Source organism: Balaenoptera physalus (genome assembly GCF_965194825.1).
Source record: "Balaenoptera physalus genome assembly, chromosome: 7".
Classification (NCBI taxonomy): domain Eukaryota; kingdom Metazoa; phylum Chordata; class Mammalia; order Artiodactyla; family Balaenopteridae; genus Balaenoptera; species Balaenoptera physalus.
The window spans coordinates 110,074,243-110,100,073 of NC_138886.1; the positions used below are offsets into that span (position 1 = coordinate 110,074,243).

The following is a 25,831-nucleotide window of genomic DNA, read 5'->3' on the forward strand; positions in this document are numbered from 1 at the left end:
AGGCATGAGTGACATTGCAGCTTGCCCTCCGTCTCCTATTGCTGACGATCCTTCAGCTCTACCATCTCCCACCTCCTCTCCCTCCTCCTGTCAGTAACTCTTCTTGCTTGTTCACTCCATGCCAGCCCCTGTTTGCCAGCTGTTGTACTGCACTACTGTACTTTCCAAGGTACTGTGCTGTATGATTAAAAATATTTTCTTTACTTTTGTGTTTGTTTTTTATGTATTATTTGTGTGAAAAGTATTATAAACCTATTACAGTACAGTACTATATAGCTGACTATGTTAGTTGGGTACCTAGGCTAACTTGGTTGGACTTAGGAAGAAACTGAACTTACAAATGCACTCTCAGAACAGAACTCGTTCGTATGTAGGGGACTTACTGTATTTGCAGAATAATAAGGAGTCAGGGTGGTGGAAACAGAATGGGTCAGAGGGAAGCAGGGGTCAGGGAGAGGTGGGACCTGATCAATGAGGCCTTTGTAGCCACAGTCAGTGCAAAGCTTTGGAAGGTTTTTGGCAAAGAAGTGACACGGGTACATGTAGAAAGAATCACTCTGGCTACTATGTTGAGTATAGATTGGGGAACGGGTGGAGTAGAGGACAAAGGGCCAGTTAGGAAGCTATTACAATAATCTAGGCAAGAGATTTTGGTACCTAGAATCCACAAGTAGCATGGTGATGGTGAGAAGTGCCAGGCCACTGGCCATATTTTGAAGGTAAATTCCATGGGATTTGCTGATGGAGAATTAGACAGAGTAGGAGAAAAGAGAAATCAAAGATGATGCCAGGGTGTTTGGCCTGGGAAATGGGAAGGATGGAGTTTCCATCTATTGATGTGGGAATGACTGGGGAAGACTTTAGAAAAGCCCAGGGGAGTTAAGGAAGAGGAGGGGAAATGGGGCATTGGCTGTGCCATGGGAAGTTGACTGCTGTGAGACATTAAAGTGCAGATGGCAGCTCTGGGAAACCAATTGCTATAAACCCTGTGCTCTTATTTTACCTGTAAAATGTGTGGAATACACGTCCTCCCAGCTCTCAGTGTGAGTGCTTTCGAAAGTAAAACACATGATCAAACCAAAACTTGATACTGATGATAATTTTTTATAATCACTGAAATTAAAATCTCAACAGTGAAGAATGAAAGGAATGCACAGAAGGGGAATTTGTCCCCATATGGGTAGTAGGATGAGAACAGAGGAGAAAACAAGCCTGATCGCGGGTAGATGTAAAATGAATGTGTTGGCTTTAACGGTGTGATGTGGCCTTGGAGATGGTGACATGCTTGGGCTGCGTGCAATCTCCAAGTGATTAGTTAAGTCTTTCAAAGCCATTTTGTTATTCTGATGCTTCATGATCAAGTAATTCCTGGCAAAAAAGATCTGCTTTTATTCCTCAGGAATTGTGATCATCTATTTGATTGCTCTAAAAGGAAATGGCTGGCTTTATTTCACGGTCCTTTCATGGACCTTATTTCATGGTCCACGGAGTCTCATGCTCCAACTCCACATCCCACATGTCTTGGGAGAAAGGGACTCTCACAGCAGACAGAGCTCCAGACTCCATGTTGCTAGAGTGACAGCTACGTCCTTCCAAGATGACAGCATTGCGTGGGTATCACCACCTCGCTCTCCACGCTGGAATGCCGGCTTCCCCACTCTAGGGGAAAGAGCACAAAGTGAATTCTCAGTGTGTAAGTTCTGATTTACTCAACTAGTTAAGTGAATTGAAAACTAGGCAGTTAAATTCAGCTTGTTTATTTCAAAGGCAAGTATCAGTTAAAAAGAAGAAAAATTCAAGTGGTTTCTCAAACTGTGCATTTTTTTTTACATGAACTATTCATTGTTGATCTGAAGCAAAAGAAGACAGATGAAGTTCACAACACTTGGAGCTGGCCTGGTTTTTTTTTTTTTTTTTGGCTGCACCGTGCAGCTTGTGGAATCTTAGTTCCCCGACCAGGGATTGAACCTGGGCCCTCGACAGTGAGAGCGTGGAGTCCTAACCACTGGACCGCCAGGGAATTCCCAGAGCTGGCCTGATTTATACACTTACTTCCATTTAAATCAAGGTGACCTCTGATAGAACCATCTTATGCATTAGCTATTAAATAATCAGTAATAAAGCCAAAAATCCCAAAAAGAGAGGAAGAAGAAAGAAAAGAATCCCAGAAAGAGAAGGAGGAAGAAAATTCCATGTTAAAATGGTACTGATCTGTCCATTGTTATACCGGTGTTTCTGTAACCAAACAAGACTATTTTTCACTAAGCTACACAGTCTACTAAAATCTGGGCCATCAAGAAGAGCAGGAATAATAATAGTAACATTATTTCTGAGGATGCAGCACTGTACAGGGCAGGGAAAATACACTGGGATCTTAGAATCTAGTTCCAGCTCTGCTAAAATCAATATCATGTTTGGCAAGTGAATTTACCCCTCTGATTCTCAGTTTCCTTGTATTTAAAATAAGAAATGATTTCTTAGGTAGCTTCTCACTTTGGAGTTCTATCATCCTATGATATTTTGCACTCATGGAGATCTTTGTTATACAGGCTTAGAGTATTGAAGGGGAAACTGCAAAACATTGGCAAGATTTGTATCTCAAGCACTGAACTTCAGACACACATATCTGACCCTAAGCCTAACCCTAACCCTCAAACACAGCATGGCAAAACTAACCCTTGGTGTTGCCCCTCATCCAAAACCTGTTGCATCTTCAATGTCCCCCCACCTCCATTTCATTAAGTGAAAACTCCATTCTCCCAGTTTCTCAGATTAAAAACTTTAGAGCCATCCTTGACTCCACTCTCATCTTCCCACACTCAGTCTTCCAGCAAATTCTTTTGTCTCTACCTTCCAAATATATGCAGAATTCTACCCTGACTCACCATCCCCAGCACAATCACCCAAGAACAAACCACCATCATGACTCACCTACCTTATGTCAATATCCTCCACACTTGCCCCTTACAATTACCTTCAACAAAACAGCCAGAATGGTCCTTTTATTTATTTATTTTTAATGTTTATTTATGTATTTCATTTTTTTTGGCCGTGCCGTGCGACATGCAGGATCTTAGTTCCCCGACTAGGGATTGAACTCATGCCCCCTGCAGTGGAAGCGTGGAGTCCTAACCCAGAGTGATTCTTTTAAAACACAAGTCCCACCACGTCACTGCTCTGCTGGAAACCCTCCAGAAGCTCCTCGTGGCTTTCCATCTCCCACACGGTAAAACTGCAAAGTCCTCCCCAGGTCTGCAAGGCCCCACCTCGCCTACCCACTACCTTTCTGCCCTCATCTCCCAACAATTCCCAACTTGTCCACTTTCTTCTGGCTACACTGGCCTCTTTATTCTTATTGCAACCCACTGAACATGCTTCCACTTCAGGGCCCCTGGATCGTTTTACCGTTTACCTGTAAGGCTTTTTCCCTTGCTGGTTTCAGGTCTCTGCCCAAATGCCACGTTCCTTGATCCACCAAGATAAAATCACACCCTCCTGTCAAATTCTGTCTCACTTACCCTACTTCATTTATCATGATAAACTCATCAGCTGACACAGCATATACTTAAAAAAAATCATCTGCTTTTGTGAAAACAGGACATTTTTGTTGTAAATGCTGCACCTTTAAAGGACCTAAGCAAAGTGTCTGGCCCATACTAGGTACTTAGAAAGTATTTGTTGAGTGTATGAGTGAATGAATGGTCTAAACTTCCTGGAACCCTCACTAGCAGATCTGGCCCTACAATGAGCCCCTACAACTGGCATCCAGCTCCAGCATGAAGACTGGACCAGCATGTGGGCTCTGAGGCCTGGAGCCCTCTAGGGCCCCTTGCCTTTGTCCTCACATTGGGCCTCCCATACACCAGGGCTGCCAAGTCTGCCTGGCTCCCAGCCAGGCTAAAGCTCTCCCTGGGGCAGACATGGGGGCCAGGGTGTTAAAAAAAAAAATCAACTGAGTAAACTTTAAATTTCTTATTGGCTTTATAGAACACTTCATGAATCAGGCAGCATCCCATCCAGCCGATAGAGAGGAGCTCTGAGAAGCTGTACAAAAATGAAAGATTTTTATAGGCAGAAGGGATCAGGAACAAGGAAGGTATACTAGCAAAAAGCAGATCAGCTGTGACAAGGTCACTTTCCTTTAGGGTATGGTAGGGGTCCATCAGGCAGATGATCTCACTTGCAGACCAGACGATTCCTGATTGACTGATTTAAGATCCCATTTCTGGGAGAGGCCAAAACTATAATTGTCTCAGTTTGGTGACATGGGACTTAGCATAAGTGACTCAATTTGGGGGCCTGTTGTCTTGTTTTTAACAAGAGAAATTTCCTGTGCATTTTCTAACCACCACTGTCTGCCATCTCCCAATTCTGGAGAGAGGGCAAGAGAATACTGGTAACTTTTATTTGGGTTCCCCTCTGAGTTCACATCTCTCCTCCACAGGGGCCTGGGCAGCCTCTACCAGTCAGGGTAGGAAGGCTCCAGAACATCACAAAGGGAGGTACCAAATGGCCTTGACTCAGCAGGCCTTCAGATGGTAGTGCATGCTGGCCCTCAATATTCCGCACTGGCTCTTCTGCCTAAAGTCTGTCTGGGGTAGTGAGCGGATGTTTAGAAGACCAGGACAGGACGTGAGATGAATCTCTTGCCCTCGCCCAGTACTTCACTTGTTATAAGCAGAGGAAGAACCCTGAGCCTCTCCTTGCTTTTGTTATGCAGCAGTGACCTAACTACATTCTCCTCCTCCCCTCTCCACACCCACGTGTATGTGGCGGCGGGGAGGGGGTGGCGGTGAGCTGCAGACCTAAACTCTTTTCCTTACTAGAACTTCTCACCACCCGCTCCTGAATCACTTGAGTATCTGGCTGAAATGTAGATTCTAGTTCAGGAGGCCTGGCGCGGGGCTAAGACTCTGCCTTTCTCACAAGCATCCAAGCGCTGCAAACGCAGCTGGTCCACGCTCTGCTAAGGAGTCGGGACCACGCGGCTCCAGGCGCGCCTGTGCTGCGGTACCTTCTGTGTGGTACCCTCTCTCCAGCTTCCACACCTACTGCAGCATGGCCACCGCCTCAGAGTCCGGCTGCTTTACTTTAAAATCGGATTTCAGAACGCCTTGAGCTCCAGGCCAGGCCTCAGTGAGGAGGGGCCACTGCTTAGAAGGACCGCGAGTGCCCCCTTCCTTGTTCGCGCCTGGGCTTCCGGAGACCCCCGCCTCCCACGATCTCTCCGCTCGCAGAGAAGAACCGGCGATAGAAGCTTTCCGAAAGAACCGCCCCCCACTCCACCCAGCCCCGCGCCCCTCCTTGCCGGGGCCGGAGCCCGGAGGCGCGCGCTGAGTTTCTGGCGATGCTCCGGGTCGCGCCCGCCCGGGGACGCAGTGGGCGCGGTGCCGCAGCGGACCATTCTGCCGCGTCCTCCGGGCGGGGCGACCTGGAGAAAGATCTAGCAAAAAAGAGGATTCCGGGCGCCTCCCCCCTTCTTTTCCCCGCTCCATCCCCAAATGACTAGGCTTCCTGATGAAAAAAAAAAATGTGTCACCCAGTCTGCTGTAAAGTATTTTTAGTCTCCGAACCTTACTGTTTACAGGGGTGGCGTGGAGGTGAGGGTCTTAATTGAGAAAGACTTGGCCGCCCCGGCTTTTTGCACTTTTGCAGAGACCGCGTTCAGCAGGGTGATGCAGGCTGCCCGCAGGGCAAAGTTTCACGCAGAAAGAGCATCCCTGGGCTCCGCTTATTTACAAGGCGGTAGAAGCAGCTTTTCAGGCCTTTCCCCTACAGCTCCCCCGCCTCTAGCCGGGCCGGGAAGAAACTGGACCAGCGGCGTCCGGAGGCTGCGGTGGCTCCAAGGCAGAACTGAATGTGCAGAAACCCGAGGATAATCGCTGCCGTTAAAAAACAAAAGAAAAAAAGAAAGAAAAAAGTGATAGCAGAACGTTTTGATTTTTCAAAGCCCTTCATCTCAGCTCATTAGATTCTCACAGGCTAGGGAGGTTTGTTGTTAAGTTATAAAAATGTTTTAATGTTACATATTTCCAGTGTAATCCTAAAACACCATCAGATGCTCTCAGTCCTGTCTGGAAACACCCCCAGCTCTCCACAGAGGGGGCCCCAGCTTGGGCTGGCAGGAGTCCTTGGGAAGGAAGAAATGGGGGCCGATCCTGGAGGCCTTTCTTCTTCCCACCACACCGCGGGCGGGGGTGGGAGTGTCAGTGCATCTTGCTGCCAAGGGGTTCCGTCCTGGGACGATGAGAAAGATACCTTAATCTACAAACAGACCTCCATCTCCTCAGGAAATTGTTTTGCCAGTGGGTTAAAGGAAACACTCGTCTACTCATTTTGTTTAAATTATCCCTGAGTTTGAGCAGTGTTGTTTTACAGGTGGGCAGGGAAGGGGCGCAGGGCTGTAAGGCTTCTGAGTGCAACAGCAAGATGTCTGTCTTGCCCCTCTCAGAATAACAAGCTGAGGATACCGGGTCCAAATAATATCCACCCCCCCTCTCTATAAAAATGGCCTAGTGATGGCTTTGCCTGAGGAGGGGCCATTTGTTGAAAGGCTGTGCCCCCCAACCTTGCCCCCAACCCCCAGAAGTGCCCCATGGTTGCTGTGGAAGCTGAAATCAGCTGACTCCCCATCCTCTGGAGACTTCGGAGAGTTCTCGGTGGTTAAAACACTTTCAGAAGTCACACTTCCCGGTTTCTGCTATTCAGGTGGGGTTGGGAGGAACTGAGGACAGGACAGAAGGGAAACAGAACAAGCTGAAGCTCTGGCTCCTTTATCCTTCCTTACCAGGTGCTCTAAGTCACCGACGTGGCCCTGGTTCACTTCTCAGGTCCCTCCCGTGGGCATAGGACATCAAGTGCAGTGTTACCAGGGCTCTTGGTCTTCAGAACCCGGCCAACCCTGGAGGCCAGCTGACAAATACCGAGCGTCTGTGTCCTGAGAAGGTGGTGCATTTTACTCTCATCTCAGAATCGCCCTCTGATTTCACACTTCTGACACCAATTTTTCTGTCTTAAACTGAGAATGATTTGTGACTTACAGTTGAGATTCTCTCTCACACATATTCTCTTGCGTGTGTGTCTAGGTGGGGAGGAGAAAAAAAGGAGGGGGGGTGGCAATCTCTATCCTGTGTTTTTTAACCTCTGAAGTAAAAAGGTGAGATTCTCCAGTGAATGAATGACTTGAAACAAACCAACGAGTCAGAATGAACAGATTATTCCTTCTTCTCAAGCCATGATTAGGTAACATGCAGTTAGAGTTTTTAATGTAGGGTTTCTGTCTTTACTAGTGCACTAGATACAGAGCAAAAAGGGAATATTCATTGTGCTGCATCAAAGCAGCCTGCTAGTTGTTTTTTTTTTAATAGTCATATCAGGAAATGGTCTATACTCCACATGAAATTAATACGGATGTGGGGCAGTTATAGACTGAAAGAATAACACTTAGCTAAAAGCAAAGGGATTAATGGTCATCAATACACAAATAAAAATGTCTTTAATAGCTACCAGAAACCTGAGCCTCATGTACAGCATTTCAGTTTTTTTATAAAGGCATTTCATATTTAAGACTACTTGTAATCCATGTAACCTTTGTTTATTAGACGTGTCCAGTTTAAACTCATGTGTGTCTTAGAAACTAAGGTATTCAAAAAAATCTAAGGTGCCAACTTGGATGGGTTTGACTATCTGACAAAACAGAAAACACTTTTATTTTTCTATCATAACTTACCTTAAGTCATATATTAGCTGCCACAATATTTATCCCCATTAACTAGAATAATATAATACATATTTCAAATGAATTAATGCAGGAAAGCTAAGGCCTTGAAGTATACTATGAAGCTTTACAGAAAAAAAATGTGGGGATACATATCAGGAACTATTAAAATGTACATAATACCCTTTGAACATATAATTCCACTCGGGGAATTACTAAAGAAATCCTTCATTAGAAGGACAAACCGAAAGTATCCATTAACAAAGATATTCACTGCCAGGCTGTCTATAATTTTCACAAACATATTTTTAAACTTAAATTGGGACACGTGATCAAATAAGAATGAGTACACAGATGAGAACAATGGGGAAGAATATTTGAAGCTGAAATGGTTTCAGAATCTTTTGAGTGGATTATTGCTGTTCATAAAAGAAATAATCACATGCCCATGATCTTATGGTAGCCTCCAGTGATCTTCATACTTGATGCTCATGTCCCTGTGTAGTTCCCTCCCACGAAGAATCAGACAGACTGGTCTCTATGACAAGTAGAGTACAGTGGTACTGATGGTGTGTGTCTTTCTAGACTAGGTCATCAGAGACATTGCAACTTCTGCCTTGCTTTCTTGGATGCCTCGCTCCAGGGGAGGCCAGCTGCCATGTTGTAAAGATCCTCAAGCAGCTCCATGGAAAGGTCCACATGGAGAAGAAATTACCAGTCCAATGGGTGAGCCACCTTAAAGTAGTTTCTGCAGGCCTAACCAAGCCTTCGGATAACAGTAACCTCACACAGCATCTGACTGCAACCCCATTAGAGACCCAGAGCCAGAACATCCCAACCAAGCCACCCCCAAATTCCTGATCTGCAGAAACTAAGAAATAAGTGATTGGGATTGTTTTAAGCCACTAAGCTTTGGAGTTATTTGTTATGCAGCACTAGGTAACTAACACATACTGCATGTTAATTTCATGAAGTTATGTAGTTATCAAAAAAAATACTGTTTACACCTTCCCCCCTCCATGCATTCATTCTGTCAGTAAAAAAAAATCTCAAAAATTTTCTAAATCATCCCACATCATGCCGTCTCTACTGCTACTGCTCTAAGTCATCACACCATCTTCTCTTATTGGGACTAAAACAGCCTTTAAGTTAGTCTCTCTACTCTGATTCTTGCTTCTCTAAAGTCCATTCTCTGCACAGGAGCCAGAGTGGTCTTTATAAAACAGAAATCAGATCATGTCACCATCTGCTGCTTAACCCTTTCAAATCGCACAAGGAACAGAACCTAACCTCCTTGATCTATAAACCCCTGCATAATATGTCCTTTGCCTGACTTTCTCAGTTCTATCTCCTATTCTCTCATTCTTAATGCTCACCAATGAGCTTAAGGCATTTTTCTGGGTTCAAACAAGCCAAGCTTCCACACTTGCTGTTCCGTCTACCTGGAGCGCTCTTTCCCCAGATCATTGCATGTCTGGTTCAGAGCTAATGTCACTTATGTATTTGTTTATTTGTTCATTGCCTGTTCACACACACACACACACACACACACACACACACACACCACTTTAGTCCCTGAAAGCTGGGATATTGTCTGCCTTATTATTTGTGCCTAGACCAGTGCCTGGCACATAGTACATGATTAACACGTGTGGAATGAATGGACAAGCTATGTCAAATATACATAAATAGAAATATAGTCTAAAGAAGAACATATAAATGAAAATAATGATGACTGAATGGAGAAAATATGATTTTTTTCCTTTTAATGTTGATGTTTTATTATTTTTTTAAAACCCTCCATATACAAGTAATTATCTTTGTTGAAGTAGAAGTAAAAGGCTACCAATAGTCACTTTCTGGGGCTGCTGAAAATTTTTTACTTCTCATGATGCTTTACCTTTTATCTTTTTAGCTCTCATATAAGATTCTTCACTGGGAATTTTCTAGGGGATCTTAAACTGAAAATGCCAGTTCTGATGAACATTTTCCCAAGAGGAAAACATCCTGAATTCTGCACTGGAAGACCGTTCAAATATGAATCATGGCTGGAGCAATTCTGATCATTTACACCCAAGGGAGAAAGAATAGATTGTTCATCCTGGCTATGTGCATGGAAAGTTCTCACAAAAATTAAACCTTTGTCATTCTTGAAATATTTATTAAGATTCCCACTAAATGCAAGGCACTTTGCTAGGTATGGTGGGAGGAAACAAAGACACTTATTTGTTTAGTCACTCTTTATTACCTTCCCAAAATGACTTGAAATATCTTACAACAAGAAGATATGCAAGAAGGAGTAGGAGGAGAAGGAAGGAGGAGGAAGAAAAGGAAAAGGAGAAGAAGAAACCATTGAGGACCAGTTAAATGTGAACACAACTAGAAAATTGTAACCAGGTAGAAGAATAACACCATGAGAACTGTTACCAAACCAAACTTGGGTCTGCTCGCCCAAGTTTTGCAGCGAAGCCAATCTACTCACACCAGGTTGTGGTGAAGGAAAGTATAGCATTTATTGCAGGGCCAAGCAAGGAGAATGAGCGGCTAATGTTCAAAAGACCTGAACTCCCCAGTGGCTTTCAGGAAGTGGTTTTTAAAGACAGTGTGAGGGAGATGGTTATAGGATGCATGATCCGCTCGTGGACCTTCTTTTGATTGGGTGCTGGTGAGGTAACAAGGTGATGTTTTGGGAACCTCAATCATCAACCTTCTGGTTCCAGCTGATCTGGGGTCCATGTGCTGGTGGTCAGCAGTTAACTTCTTCCACGTGGTGGGGGTTTTAGTGTCGGCAAAACAACCTAAGGATATGGCTCAGGATATTATCTATTTTCCTTGAGGAGGTACCTAAGGTCTTTGACTTTGTTTTATGGCTAAACTATTATTATTTTGTCTTGTTTGACTGCTTTCCTTTATTTCTGCATTTTCTCACTTCTCTGATTAAATTTGTTCTTTGGAGCTCAGGGGAGACCGAGGAGGCTAAAGCTTTTCTGCAAACAAGAGGTGGGGGGCAAGGGGCTGTATCCCCCAGGAAGGCCCCGCAGGGTCCTGCACAGTTTGAGAAGCACATCCTGAAAGTTGGTGATCCTTGAAGATAAATTTCAAATACATCTCTGTTTAAAATTTTTGCAGAGGAATTTATAGGGACATAAATAATCAAAGGAACTAAAGAAAAACTTAAGCATTCTAAGTAACTTCAATGGAACACTGTGAATGTAGAGGTGCCCTTGAATTGTACAAAGACTGTAAGAATTCCAATAATTGTGTGAAAACCCCCAGGCTGCTGTCACAACACAAGCCTGTGGAAGAAAATATGCTCTGATTCCATGAGGATGCCTCCCAAGCTGGACTGCAAAGGAGAGTCAATGCAATATTTGGTTAAGAGCATGGACTTTAGAGCCATCCATCCTGGGAGGTTTGAATCTCAGCCTGCCACAAACTAGCTATGTGACCTTGGTCAAGTCACCTAAAAATTCCTCATCCGTAAAATGGGGATGATAATCATACTGGACTGATAACATTGTCATAAGTAAGAAATTGATGAGATAATACGTATAATGCACTTAGATTAGTGCCTGGGACACAGCAACTATTCTGACAGCACTAGAATCTCCATGTAGGGAAAAAAAGCCATCAAATTAATTTCTTATCAATTTAATGCTAGGAATGAAACTTTACACGAAGTTTAGCAATTCCCTTTAAGTGATGGACTTTAGTGTGGACATAATAGTGATATGCATGTTTCCTATTCAGCCATTTAGCCTGATGTTCTAACAGTTTTTCAGGAAATTTTGAATCATGAATCTAGAGTGGATTTGAGAAATCAAGTGCTAAAGCCTTATGTAGCTAAGAAGATTGAAGCCAGAATGGGGATGGGGGTGGGGATGGCCAGCCCTCCATAACAAACAACACTGGAATCCAGAATAGACACTTGATTTTTGGTTCTCTGCCCTTTCCACAAAGTGTTGACTAGACCAGGACTGATTATTGAACACTCTTGGCTTTCTAGTCATCCCGAAGGCATTTTAGTCTCTCAAGAAGTTATTCATTCAATCGACATTTATTGTGCTCTACCATGGTAGGAACAATGCTAGATGTTGGGGAGCAGGAGGTCTGATTGCCATGCTTCTGAGGATCACTCTACAGCAGGGGACGCAGACACTAATGATCATGGAAATAGATGCCGATTCTGACTGTGTAAAGGTCTACATGTTCTTATAAACACATTTAATAAAGGAATTTGGCTCAGTCAGGGAAGGCTTCCCCAAGGGAATGACAACTGGGCTGAAATCTGAGCAAGTTTGAGGGAAAGATAGAAAAAATGAGTGCTCCAGACAGAGAAATCAGCCAAAACCTTGTGGCAGGTGGGAGAACAGAGGGCCAGGGTGGCTGAAACACCAGAAGTGAGGGAGGGGCAAGGGGATATGCATAGGATGAGGTTCGAGAAGTAGTTTGGGGTCAGGTCGCTCCAGGTCTGGAAGATCACCTTAAAGATTTTGGTTTTTATATTAAAAGAAATGGGACACTATTGGAGGGGCATGATCAAAATGCACTTTTCTAAAGATTAGCTTACTCTAGTGTGCTGACTGAAGGAGGACAAGATATTGGGAGGTTCCTTAGGGTAGTGGCAGTGTAAACAGGAAAATGTGGATGGATTCAAGATACGTAGGCAGTAAAATCAATAGGACTTGGTGACAGATTAAACAAGAGGGATTGGGGAAGGAAATGGGAGATATGACGTCATGCCCAGTCTCTGGTCTGCAGAATTGGGTGGCTGAGGAGTGGCGTCATTAGCTAGGGGAGAGAATACAGAACGAGAACTAGAGTTTGGGGAGAGCAGGAGGGAGAGGGAGACTGACCAAGGTACCACATTTGAGGAAATTGTTTTTAAAGACTTCAAATCCATTTAGTTTAGATTTTTCAGTATTTTATTATGGCACACAGGATAGAATATGGTACACAGTGTTCTTACTTCAAGAAATTCTCAAACCAACCAGCTCTTTCCATTTGGCTACTTTTTTTACATGTAATTTGCATCTATCTGAGCTTTACCATGTGCAGCATCCCATGTTTAATGAACATAAATGTGAAAAGCTTGGTTTCTGAGGCAACTCCTAGTCTTTACAGAAGTAAATGTACTGAGAATCTTCGTAATTCAAATCTATAGCATCATGGTAGATAAAGAAATATTTTACCTATTTGCTTTGGTGAGATATATTTAACTAGAAATACATAGTGTGATGTCATCAGGTAACTTTAAATGGAAACCACTTTGCTTTCAGATTAAATTCATGACCTTTAAGAGTTGTCTAAACAACAAATATAGAAGAAAATTAGCTGACAAAGCAATTGTGTAAGAACAGAAGCAGAACAGCGGATAATCAGTAATTTTGTCAACATTCCACATCAAATGCAAGTGCAAGAGCTTTCATAACTTTACAGTGAACAGGGAGGACGGATGGGGTGTGTATTTGATGCAATGTCCAACCAGTTAGAGCTATCGTTGAAATCCGAATATTTCCCGATAAAGACATGCAGAGCGATGGCAATGCAACATACAAGCATATAATCCCCCCTTTAGTGACTGATCACAATTTCATTATCTGTATCTGTAGTGCTTAAAAAGTTTAAAATAGGTGGCATAAAGGCTATTTACTTGAGGCAATACAATTAAGCTAACAACACACTCAATCATAAGCTCAGGATTGCAGGCAACATGTTTGCAATGGCAAATAAACTTTGATATTCTTACTCCATCCAAAATTATACAGAGATAATAAATTATTCCTTCTGATTGTATCATTTGCTTGGGTTTCAACTGCTGCTCATGACAATATATTTTAAGTGTGGTTATAGTGCTAGGTGGGTTAGGGTTATGGGATTCATTTTCTATCCATACTGCATTTATTATTATATACTAGTATTAAAGTTACCTGTTTACCATAGAGGGTATATTTATCACATAATTTCAGAATGGCCTCCAAGAAAGCCATTCCCAACATTATATAGGACACTTATGGGGCAAAGTATATAGCTATTTATCAAAGAAAACCCCAGAGATTCTCATTTACTCGAGCTTATTATCAGTAAAATTTTTGAGGGGAGAGATTTCATGAATGGTCATGACCTAATTGCATCCTCAGAATTACCAATTAAGGGGGGGAAACGCATTGTAATTGTTAAAATTTTGACTTAAAAAAATTTGGAGGTCAATCGCCCACTTCTATGTGTCTTATATTGGTGCCTTCTTTAAGATATTCGAATTAAGTCAACAACCACAGCAAGGAATGTCATTCAGTGTAACTTTATTTACTATTTATAGCACATAATTCAAGGTCTTTAATTTCTAACCACCAAAGGTTCAAAGGACTATTTTTTTCCATGAAGTTTAACATTAACATTAGTGAATTCATTTATTCAGGGTTTTTTTTTTTTATTGTAAACATCTGAATTATTCACATTGCCGTAGATCCTGAACTCATAAGCGTGGACCATGCACAGGCTGGCAGCAAGCCAGGAAGCCACTCTGCAAGCAAACAGATACTCTGCGGAAGGAGAAAAGTCATAGCACAACATTTAACGCCCAACCTGAGTCATCTCAGAATTATACATATATTGACTTCTTAATTCATATAGTATCTGCAACTCAACTGGTTGGTTGGTGATCGGGTTGACCTGATTTCAGGAGAATTATTCCTGGAATAATTAAGGAAAGGGGGTTCAATCTTTCTTCTTAGTGGCTTGTTCCTCCCCAGCACCTTCATCTTTTTTCTCCTCCTCCTCAGCTTCTTTGGTTTCTTCTGCTTCTTTGCCTTCACCTCCTTCTTCTTCCTCCTTTGCCTCCTCAGATTCTTCCTTGGCAGCTTTAACATAAAAAAGCAAATGTACACACTCCAAATGCAGCGTGAGTCCAATCAAAACATTTCTGCTAAGGTTTTGTGGAGAAACGCAAATGTCAAAATACTTCCCCCAAACCTCTCAGCATTCTCCCAAAATGCATGCAACTGACAATGCTTGCTGGGAATAATTTGCCACTGAACACATATTTAAACAGAATGAGATTATGTCTAGGTACTGGATGCTCTGCTCTTCTCCAGGACCTTGGTTTTCTTTCATTGTGTGTTTGGTGTTCATAGTTGTTCTTTAGGACACCAAATGACTGAGTTAAATGAATGGATTTTAAAATGTTTAATTAGGAATAAAAAGACAGCAGGAGGAAGATTTTTTCTTTTTTTTTCAGTTCTTTTCAAAACAGTACCAAGCTAATTAGAGATGTGTGTCTCTGGGAGGACAGCCAATTTGAGAAACGAGGTGCTTATTACTAAAGGTCTGTTGAAGCAATAGATAAATGTATTATTTAAGATTCTAAACTCATGTATGAATAAAACTTCCTTGGCATAAGCAAGGCTTCATTTATCTTATCAATCTCCTAACAAATATTCATGCCCCGGCTGAACCTGGAGTTGCAGGGTGGGTTTTGTTTTGTTTTGTTTTCATCCTACCTTCTTTCTCTTGGGCTCCCTCCTCTTCCTCAGCCTCAGCCTCAGCCTCAGCCTCTTCCTTCTTCTCCTCTTCCTCAGCTTCTCCTTCAGAGGGGGGTTGGTCCTTGGCTTCCTCAGCTTTCGCAGGCTCGATGGTCTCCTCCACCTCGATCTGCTCCTCCTGGACGTGGCTGGTGTAGTAAGATGGGAAGGAGCGGGCGGACATCAAGTAGGAGCTGGTCTGTAAACCACCATAGGCAGATCGGCCAAAGACCTGGGAGCTCTGGGAGTAGCCGCTGGTTATGCTGCCCACGCTGGTGAAACTGAGCCGGGTCTCCTCACCTTCCAAGAGTTTCCTGGGGGAGGCAGGGAGAGGGTAGGGTTAACAATCATGAACACAGGAAGTGTGCTGAGCCCACCACCCAACACCTTCCCCAGTGCCACGCTGAAAGCCAAAGGCAGGGTTGGAAATGATCAGAACTTAATAACTGGGGATGTTGTGACTGAGACCAGGAAAAAAAACAAAAACCAAAAAAACACCTTAAAGTAACCCTGTCTGTTAGACTTTAAATGTAATGGGAAGCTAAGAACAGGTCTCATTATTACAGGATAAATTCTTCTTGGAAAAGGCCAAAAGGTGAACCCAATTATTTCAAAGGACTATTTTTGAAGATTTTTGATTCAACAGAAAGGAAGTCTGATTTCCTTCCTAAGGTTAAGGGCTGCTACCTTTGCCCCTCCATTTTTACCTGTAAGCTGCAATCTCAATGTCCAAAGCCATCTTCACATTGAGGAGGTCTTGGTATTCCTTGAGGTATCTTGCCATTTCACCCTTTGTGGTTCTCAGTTCATTTTCCAATTTGTTGATTGTGTCCTGTTGGAAGACAAAAAAAAAATACAAGCGTAAATCCTTACTGCTATTACTTTACTATAGCTGCAAGGGCATAGGTTTAATTAAAATCAAAGTGCACACCTTAGATAAAACCTCCCCTGAAACAACTGCCTTTTCTCTTTTTAAACCTTTCTTTGCTTGCCTAAAAAAATCCAGCTTCATAAAGCATGAGATGAAAGCAAAATATTATTTAAAAAAAAACTAATAGAAGAATTTTTTTTTGTTTTCGTTAATTACTACAGTCTAATGATCATCATAAAATGCCTGCAAGGAACTAAACAGATTTTTTTTTTTGAAAACTTTGTTTCTCATTCACTGACTAACTTTATCCAGGTTACATACAAGAAATCCACTTCTTTATAGGAGAAGGAAGTAGATAAATTTAATTTTTTTAATTTTCTCTAAAATATTTTCTATGTATCTATATTATTTTCTCTTCTCTCCAGAAGATGGAGAAAAAGAAACGTTTTACTATGACCATCATTACCTACTACAATTTTGACTGTATTCCTGGCTACCTGATACGGGAAGGGAGCGGTTGGTAAAATTAGTCTGAAATTATGCTGGTCACAGTTATCCTTCAGCACTAATGGGAGTTCGTCGCTGTGTTTATTAATCAGACGGTCCAATCTGTGCAGCAAAGCAACTTGTGGTGAATTCAGGACTGCAGAGAGGCAGGCCAGAGGCAACGCCCTGCTTGCATCCCTTCTCCCACCCCACCCAACCCCCTGCAGGGCTGGGCAGCTTTAATGCGCAACAGAGATTCAACTGCACCCTGCACATCTTCGCAGACTGCAGTGGCGCCCGCACCGCGCCCTCCAACTGCCCCACCCGCTCCCACACAGCCTCCAAGGAGCCAAGTTCTACCCCCTAACAGCTGCATGCAGATGCCTCACTTCCGATCTCCACTTTCTAGGCGCGTCCTCCACTCTCCCCCCACCCCCCGCCCATCCTAACTCGACTCTGCAGCCCCCTCCCCGCCTCCACAGTGTGTTGCCCGGTGCCGCACCTGCATAGCACTAATGTCGGCGTTCTGCTTGTCCTCCAGCTCTTGCAGCTGCTTCTCCAGCGCTTCGTTCATGCCCCGGCATGCTTCGATCTCCAGGGTCTTGGCCTTTAGCAGGCGGCGGCTCTCGGACACCTCGTCCTTGGCGGCGCGCACCGCATCGGTGTTCTTGGCGGCGCTCTCGGTCAGCACGGTGAAGCGGCTCTTGAACCACTCTTCGGCATTCTGCATGTTCTTGGCGGCCAGCTTCTCATACTGGGCGCGGATGTCCTTGAGCGCGGCGGAGAGGTCGGGCTTGGAGGACACGTCCATCTCCACGGAGATCTGCGCGTACTGGATCTGCGCCTGCAGCTCGGCGATCTCCTCTTCGTGCACTTTCTTCAGAAAAGCGATTTCGTCCATCAGGCTGTCGATGCGCTTTTCGAGCTCGGCGCGGGCGAGAGCCGCCTCGTCGGCCCCTTTGCGCGCTTCCATCAGCCGGCCCTCTGCGTCCTCCCGGCTCAGCACCTCCTCTTCGTAGCGCGCCTGCAGGTTGCGCAGAGTCTCCTCCAGCCCTTCGCGCTCGCCCTGCAGCGCCTGCTTCTCGTTGGTGGCGTCTTCCGCCGCCAGGCGCAGGTCGCGGATCTCCTGCTCGTACAGCACCCGGAAGCGGGACGGCTCGGAGTGCTTCTGGCGCAGCACCAGCAGCTCGGCTTCCAGGACCTTGTTCTGTTGCTCCAGCTCGTGCACGCGCTCGATGAAGCTAGCGAAGCGGTCGTTGAGGTCCTGCAGCTGCGCCTTCTCCTGGGTGCGGATCGACTTGAGGTCGTTGCTGATGGCGGCTACCTGGCTCAGGTCGAGGTTCTCGAGACTGGGCAACAAGGAGCCGGAGCTGGAGGAGTAGCTGCGGCGCACGGACAGCGAGGAGGAGACGGGCGCCGAGTAGCTGGAGTAAGCGGAGCGCGCGGTGCTGTAGCCGCTGCGCACGCTGGAGATGTGCACCCGGGGCGTCTCCACATAGCGCCGTTTGTAGGAAGTCGAGTAGTACGGCTCAAAGCTGAAGGAACTCATGGTGGCGGTCGGTGCCGCTCTGGTCGGCGGCGGAGATGGGGGCCTAGAGAGAAGAAGAACGGGGGAGAGAGGGAGAGGGGAGGATGGATGGCTGTGTGCAGCTCGGCGCTGTCCTGCCACCCCTATTTATACTCGGAGAGGATTCTGACGCAGCCTTAGATCGATCACGGCGCGCCGGGCCAGAGGGGGCAGAGCGCTGCTGCAGCCGAGGGGAGGATTCTGCGCAAAAGGAAGGCGGGGGCGAGCCACAGGCCGCGAGGATGCTGCGGCTTCGTCCTCTGCACTTTTCTCTGAAGGCTTCCGTTTTCTGCGAGACCCCGTACCCCCTCACTCATTTCCTTTCCCTACCCCCACCCCATCCTACTTATTCCTTGATCCCTGTATCACTCGGATTCGATCGTGACCCCAATAACAAGTTCTCATTCCCTACTGACACCTTAGTTTTCCATATGCCGGAAGCTCGGAGACACCCTCCCCCTCCCCGTCGCTCCTTCCCCACCAGGGGTCATCATCCCCCTGGTGTTTACGGTGACATTGCAGTGCCTCCAGGGCATTGGAGATACAAAAGATTGTCCAAGGTTGCATGTATGCGGCATACATGGAGGAAAGTTTTATATTTCTTTGTAGCTGTTTCTGGCACTTTCTTTAATTTGTGTTCCTTTCTCCTGGTTATTTTTCTTTTTCTTTAGTGCGCTCCTTCACACACACACACACATGCACACACACACGTGGAACTGGGGCACTGCAGGTGTTGATTTTAGCATTTCTAAACCCTTAGAGCAGTTCATATCAACCTTGTAAGTGTTACTAGATTTTCTCATTTCTTTCCGGGGAACGAAGCCTCGCATACTTTGGGCGTGTTGAAGCGTGTAGGTGGAGGAGTTTGAACTAGCCGGGGAGAAAACCGATTTGCAAAAAGACAGCAGCCAGCACTGCAGCGGGGAACTTCAGACTGTCACACGTTGCCTGTATCTTCTTCATCAAGCTAAATTCCTGCTCGACACCGACAACTCCATCACATTAGAAGCCCCTTTGCCTCTTTTTACACCCGTGTAGCGCCCAACCTGATGATTTCAACAAGCCACGCAGGTGGCTGATTTTCAGAGGGAAGCTGCTGCTGCCGCCCGGAGCGTGGAGCGCGTCTCCAGGGAGCAGAACCCGGACCAGAGACGTCTCGTTCTGGGACGGGCAGAAAATAGCCGTGTGGTTCTTCCCCCCGAGTCACTCTGATAAACACATAACGGGCACAGTCCGAAATCCATGGATTTCTTTTAGGGAATACCCAGGTAGCTGAAACAGTGTGCACGCCGTAATGCACACTGATACAGCCCTGCGGTTTACAGAGCGTTTTCACGCCCATTCTGTTAGGGAGTCCTCCGGATGCAGGGAGGGATTGCAGAGATATACACCTAAGATTTTTCTAAGCAAGCATTTAATTTTTGTTTTCTTTGGGTAAGAGTAGCCTTTGAGGTGCAGCGTACTGATATTTTTTTAAAAGAGGCAAACGAAGGGGAGACATGAGAGTTTTTAAACAGAGAAGCCGGCATCGCTTTCCCTGTGACGCTGAGAGGGCGAAGGACTTGGAGCGGATACCACAGATGCTCCCGGAGCAACTGCAATCCCCTCCCCGCGACAGGAGGGTGGGAGTGGGATGAGGCTTAGCCCCTGAGGTCCTTTGTACCTAAAAACCCTTTCCTTCTTCGTGGTAGAGGAAAAGACTGCAGCAGAGAACTTGCATGGGGTTTCCAAAGAATCTTTAAGGTCTCAAATAATGAGACTTTAGAAACATTCACATTGGTAGTTTAAGTCTATCAAGAGGTCCATCCACACTCAATCATTCTAGGATTTCAAGCTGAGGCTGTCCTGCATTTTGCTTGGCCCTGGCAGCACTCATTCTGATGACTTTTTACAGTCCGTACATCTTTGGTCTTCGCATTGATCAGGGATTCAGCAGAGGGGAAGGCTTCTCGGGGTGGTGGGAAGAACCAAAGTAAGCCATATTTTTGTCTGCTCCCAATTACCCATATGTGGGTGACAGGTGGCAGAATGGATTTTTTTTTTAACCTGCCCCATTAAAACCACATTGTTTCACACTCGCTCTGTGTGTGTCCACCGACACCACACTCTTAGGTATTCGCGAGTTCATTTCCTTTGTGCCAGCTCCCTTCCCTCGGTTTCAGGTCACCCTCGGAGATCTTAAGTTCATCAGTGTTTTTGCCAAGGCTCCTGGCTGAAGACTTTGACTGCAGAGGAAGCCGCTCAGAAAGAGGGAGGTGGCTGATAGATGCTGCAGGGGCCGTGAGATGCTGCAGAAAGAAGAAACCTGTGGGCCTCTGCTGCTGTCCTTCGGGCAGCTGAAAAGAAAGGCACCCTGGAGTGTGAAGGGTAGGAATGGGAGGGCAGGAACCCTTGCCTTTGTTGAACCTGGTGAACAGGGGGTGGGGAAAGGGGCAGATCTACTGTATTTATGAATATAGACCTCTGGTCTTTTTCAATAGCTCCACTACAGCCTTGCTTTAGAGGAGCTCCCGGACCCAGCCCGGGTCTGAGTGTTGGTGACCCTGCCTTCAGCCTTCCTCTGCTAGGTACCTGCTTCTTTTTAAAATATTCTGCCCATTCATCCTCCTTTTTAACTCTTTGCTCTGAATAACCATGTGGCATTGGCTCTATGTGTCAAAGCAAAGGTAAAATGAACAACTTTAGAAAATCTGCTTAAAAAAAGAATCTTGACTTTCCTTCCTTTACCACAAATGTTTCTGCATTAGTGTTTTTCGCAGGGGTGTCATTATTTCTTTAGAAGGGTTTGGGGTCTTGTTACACACTTGTGCATTTGTTCCACTTTAAACACATTCTCCACCAACATGAAATTGGTTGAGGGCTGCCAACAAAACACTCCTAGGAAATAAAAATTATTTTAAAAATAAATAGGCAAGTATGTTGATGAAACTCATTCATAGAATTTCTACTACTCTGGTTATCCTTTATAGCTCTGTAATTCCCCTAAATGACAGTTTGAAGCAGTTTAGTTTAAAAGTAAAATGTATTAACATTACCACAGAGCTCATAAAATATAACTCTTAGAACCACCGAAAAAAATCTTCCTCCTCTAGTGCCAAGAGAGTCAGAAGCTGCAGATGGATAGGACCTGATGACTTTCATTTCATTATTCTAAAACGCTTTGGCACACAGGAAGTTCTCTATTGGCATTTGTTTTGAAAAGCTGAGCTCTAGGCTGAAATTCTTACGAGGCAGGTCCCGTGAGAACATCAGTCCTTGGGTCAAGAGAGCAAAGTTCTCCTGCCACCAGTGAGCTGTGGGAATAGTCCTCATCCAGAACAGCAGATGGGTCTCCATACTCTGCGCCATCGGGTAGATACATCATTGTCAGCAGAGTCGGCATGTTTGTCCGTGCAAGGAGGGATGAAAGAAAGAAACACGTGCAGGATGCCTACCCTATGACAGGCATTTGATATCTATTATGTAATAACCCCCAGATCCCCATGAAATGGGTGATTGTTTATTCTGAGCACATAGCTGAGGCCCAGAGAGGTTAAGTAACGTGCCAACTCACACAGTTACTCCACACCTAAGCTCAATTTGATTCCAGCCTGAGTAGGGCTCTACTCATTACACATGCTGCAGCCACTGGCATTTGCCGCTTCCATATGTTTCTGTGGAATTTGATAATTGTATGCTGCAGTCTCTGCATGTGGTAAACCACTCATGTTGGGAAGAGACAAATGTGAACTGATTTATACCACAAAGAAATTGTTAATGAGCGTGTTTTATTTGGACAGCTAGTGGTGGCAATAAACTGTAAAATTATTGTAGGTTTCTTAAGAGTTCCAATGTAAAATAAAATGGAAGCTACCAGTAGAACGTGACACATAACTGGTGATGTGACTTTTTAGACACGCCTCTAAACATCAGTTTACAAAACACCCTTTCTGGAATGAATGACCTAAATGCAACCTTAGCTGATTTAAACTCTTTAGAATAACTATATTATGACATCCACCTTTTTACTAATTAAAATACTGTCATATTCCACTCCTGTAAATAGGTTCTCTTTAGCAAAATGACCTTAAAAATTGCTCTAAAGAATAAAAGAACAAATGCTGGCACCCAACATCTCATTATTGGAGTTTATCATGCTTTCTCCAAATCTTTACCTTTTTAGAAAGAAATATGAGTCAAATCAACAGAAAATGTATAGTGTGTGGAAACCACAAATATATTTCCTCTCTGCTTTTTATAACCAGTTTATTTCTTTATATATTATGCTCACCATAGGAGTCATAATACATGAATCTCCCCATCTCTTGGGAAATATATTTGAAAGAAAACTTTCCCCTTGTAATATAAAATATGACTAATTTTACAGCATCACATTTTGAAGTAATGCATTGTAAAGTGTGCTATGCAGCTATATAAAATGTAGAAGGCAACGGGAACGAGAATGTCATTTGAATAAATTAAAAATGAAAAGCACATTTATATTTAGAACACGTGCAATATTAGAAATGACAGGAAGTTGCTGCTGTCCAAGCAGAAATGATGGTGATAGGTTTAAACTCCTAAATGCTTGCTGCACGGAACTGGCCAAGGTAATATATGTTCTCCCCAGAGGCCTGTTCCACAGTGCCTTGCCCTTAATCACAGTCACGAGCCGCAGAGGTAAGAGGGTATGGTGGAGACCTTAAAGGGCTTCATTTGCGGTCATTTCAGACAGGTCACAGCCCTATCGGTCCGAACCAATAGTACTAACCCTGTTTGTTGAGTTGTGCTTTCCAGACTGTGAGGAAATACATGCTGCTTCTGCAATTTGGGTACCAATTAGCCACAAAAACATGCCATGTGGCACCTGGATTTCTTTGCTGACCTTTACAGTGGTTTAATAAATCAGTCGGAGGAATGTGAGGTTTCCTGTTTGCAAAGACAGTGTATAAGCATTTCCATCTGCAAGAGACAAAGGCCCGAGGTCGGCTCTTTCACAGCCAGGCTAAAGCCCAGCCAGAGCAGAGGTTCACTTCACTGCTGCAGGAATGCAGCAAATGCTACTGCAGAGCTGCTCGTGGGCGGATCCCTGGGTTCCTCCAGTACAGCAGACAGGCTGCTGGCACCAGGATATATAACGTTTGGTGTCTGGTAAGTTGAACATATAAGAGACTGTCTGGATTAGAAAAGCAAAACTGGATTGTGTCTAAATGGCTTATTGATTGATTAAATAACTCTTCTGTGTGTTCATCCATTGAGTCACTGAGTGCCGTTGGAACACTTGTAATGTGCACAAGTCTGTCTAAGTGCCAGGTGAGGTGGGGGAGTGTAGGGAGTTATAGCAGAGTCCTGTCTCCAAGGACTTGAAAAATACCTGATAAATAAAAAGACCAGCTACTGATACACACAACATGGACAAATCTCAAACCAGTATACTGATACTGAGTGAAAGAAGTCTTAGACAAAGGCTACATCGTGCATAATTCCATTTATATGAAATTCTAGAACAGAGGAACTAATCTATGATGGAAAAAATTCAGAACAGTCGTTGCTTCAATAAGTGTAAGGTGAGGAATGACTGAGAGGAGGCACAAAGGAACTTTCTAGGGTGATGGAATTGTTTTAGGTCTCGAGAAGTTTGGGTCGTACAGGTGTACGCATTTGTCAGAACTCAGAATATCGTAGGATTTGTGCATTTCATTGAATGTAAGTTTTACATCAAGAGAGAAAAATGTAAACGATATATATGTATATACATATATAATTGTAAAAATAAACAATATAACATACATTTACAAATAAAAATATATAACAAATCACTTTTAAAATAACTAAGCAGACCAAGCCCATGCATGTGAAATTTCAAAGAACTATGCAAAAGTTATTAAGAAAAGGCAAAATTCTAGGTGATGTCTCAGGAAAAGGAAGGAAGGAACAAGCAATGATTGCCATGATCTTAGAGAAAAGAGAGATCACATGAATGGAATGAACCAACATTCTGAGGCTGGTTACTATGCCAGATGCTTTGCGCAGGTATCAGATTTAAGCTTCACAGCAGCTCGACGAAATGGATGTTCTTATCGTTGTTCTAAAGATGCATAGGTATTGAATTTCTATTAGTCCATCCCAACATTGCATTCAAAATTTTTAGCCATCTTACATTGCTGCCTCATATTGAATTTGCATCGCCTTTTTAAAAAAAAAGACTTTGAAAGCTAAGGCTATTCATTTATACTGCAGCATTTATAAAAACCTAAAAATACAACTTTTATTTAAAACCTAATCTTTCATATAAATGCTTTGGATCCATTGTTCAAATCTGCTGTAATAGTTTTAAAACCTTCCAACTTTATGTCAAATTCAATAATGAGTGAATTTCCCAATTTTTTAAATTAATACCATTAGAAATGTGGTTTTCTGTGCTGTGCTTCGTAGACTCTTGGGATTGGGAAGTAATTTAAATGTTTTCCATCAAGTCCTCCTCCGGCTTCTTCATCTTCAGCAGCTCTTAACCTTTCCTTTGTTTATTCCTTTTTGCAGAATGAATTAACCCCTCTTACTCCCCCTCCCCACCGTACCCATTGAACATTACATCTAAACAGAACAGAAATTTCTAGGGAGGCCATGGCATTAGTGCCCCAAAATGAGCTTTGGTTTTTCACTTTCTGTTTCTCACTATTCTCAAATTTCTTTTCCACATGATTCTTAAGGCATCCTCACATAACAGAGATGACAGCAGTGATGTTTACATGGAGAGCGGAGATCTCCCAAGCATTTCTCCATGATATCACTGGATCCCTGCAGCAATCCTGTGAGGCAGAAACAGATCTACAGGTGTTACCGTCCTCACTTTCTAAATAAGGATGCTGAGAGATCTGCAGAGGTAAAGGATTTACCCCCAAATCATATCTCCTGTAACAATGGAGCCAGAGCTATCACTCAGGTTACCTTTCATCGAATTCACTGGGAATTGTTCCTCTAAATCTTACAGTTTCATATGTACCAGGCCTATCCTTTTCCAGATCCCCTTGTGGTACCCTTCCAGAAAGACAGGGAAGCCCCAGTTGTCTCTTGCTTTCAGATTAGATTCTTGATACATAACTACTCAAATCAAAGCTTCAACTCTTTAGCTTGAACACCTGTTAAAATGCCAATATCAATAGAAGAGGAAAGCGTTAAAGCTGATATTAGTCCTTTATACCTAAGAGTGAATATGAGTTAATAATTCCTTTTGAAATAAAAGAGTGAAAACTTGAGAACTTTGAGCAGTGAGGAAATGGAAAAAGACAATCAGTGCCAGTGGGAAGAGGAGGCTGATCAGAGAATAAGCCAGAATGTTGGCAGGGCTGGAAGCAAAATATCCCCCATAGACGTTGAGTTCATGCCCAAAGCAAAGGCTTCTACCTTCCTGGTATGACTTGACTGGAATATAATTCATATTAGTCACAACCAACTAATTCTGAGATGACCTGGATGTGTTTAAGTCAGGGAAGAGCCCCAAATCTTCATTTTGAGACGTCTTCTCCCACCTGAACTTTGGCTAAAGAAATTCTTGCATTGTCTGAGCTTCTTCGCTCTTACATACTTCAAGAAGGTGCCAACCAACTAGGAAAAGGCCAAACGGAGTAGGAGATGGAAAGAGAAGAAGCGAAATAGCATAATAGCGCACATACCAGGTACCCAAACCTGAG

General features: G+C 44.0%; 1 protein-coding gene and 1 long non-coding RNA gene across 2 annotated transcripts in view; both read right to left on the reverse strand.

The window, feature by feature from the left end:
* Positions 1–209: 209 nt before the first annotated feature.
* LOC309664138 overlaps positions 210–25,831 on the reverse strand; it is a 32,496-nt gene continuing 6,874 nt past the window's right edge. The window contains exon 2 of the long non-coding RNA XR_014265649.1: positions 210–7,164. This is a non-coding gene — a long non-coding RNA (uncharacterized lncRNA). The remainder of the gene's footprint in view (positions 7,165–25,831) is intronic.
* Positions 12,620–18,161, reverse strand: NEFL (neurofilament light chain). Its single transcript, XM_082468986.1, has 4 exons — positions 17,097–18,161; positions 15,945–16,069; positions 15,217–15,551; positions 12,620–14,577 (listed from the first exon to the last, which is right to left on the reverse strand). The coding sequence occupies exons 1-4, from the start codon at positions 18,141–18,143 to the stop codon at positions 14,435–14,437; spliced, it is 1,650 nt and encodes a 549-aa protein (XP_082325112.1). The 5' UTR covers positions 18,144–18,161; the 3' UTR covers positions 12,620–14,434.

What these genes read in the sequence shown, in the direction of transcription:
- NEFL (XM_082468986.1), bottom strand. Translation starts at nt 18,143, where the DNA reads ATGAGTTCCTTCAGCTTTGAGCCGTACTACTCGACTTCCTACAAACGG. An exon ending in CCGACATTAGTGCTATGCAG is followed by an intron (nt 16,070 to 17,096) that starts GTGCGGCACCGG and finishes GTCTTCCAACAG; the next exon opens with GACACAATCAACAAATTGGA. An exon ending in GGGAGCCCAAGAGAAAGAAG is followed by an intron (nt 14,578 to 15,216) that starts GTAGGATGAAAA and finishes TTTATGTTAAAG; the next exon opens with CTGCCAAGGAAGAATCTGAG.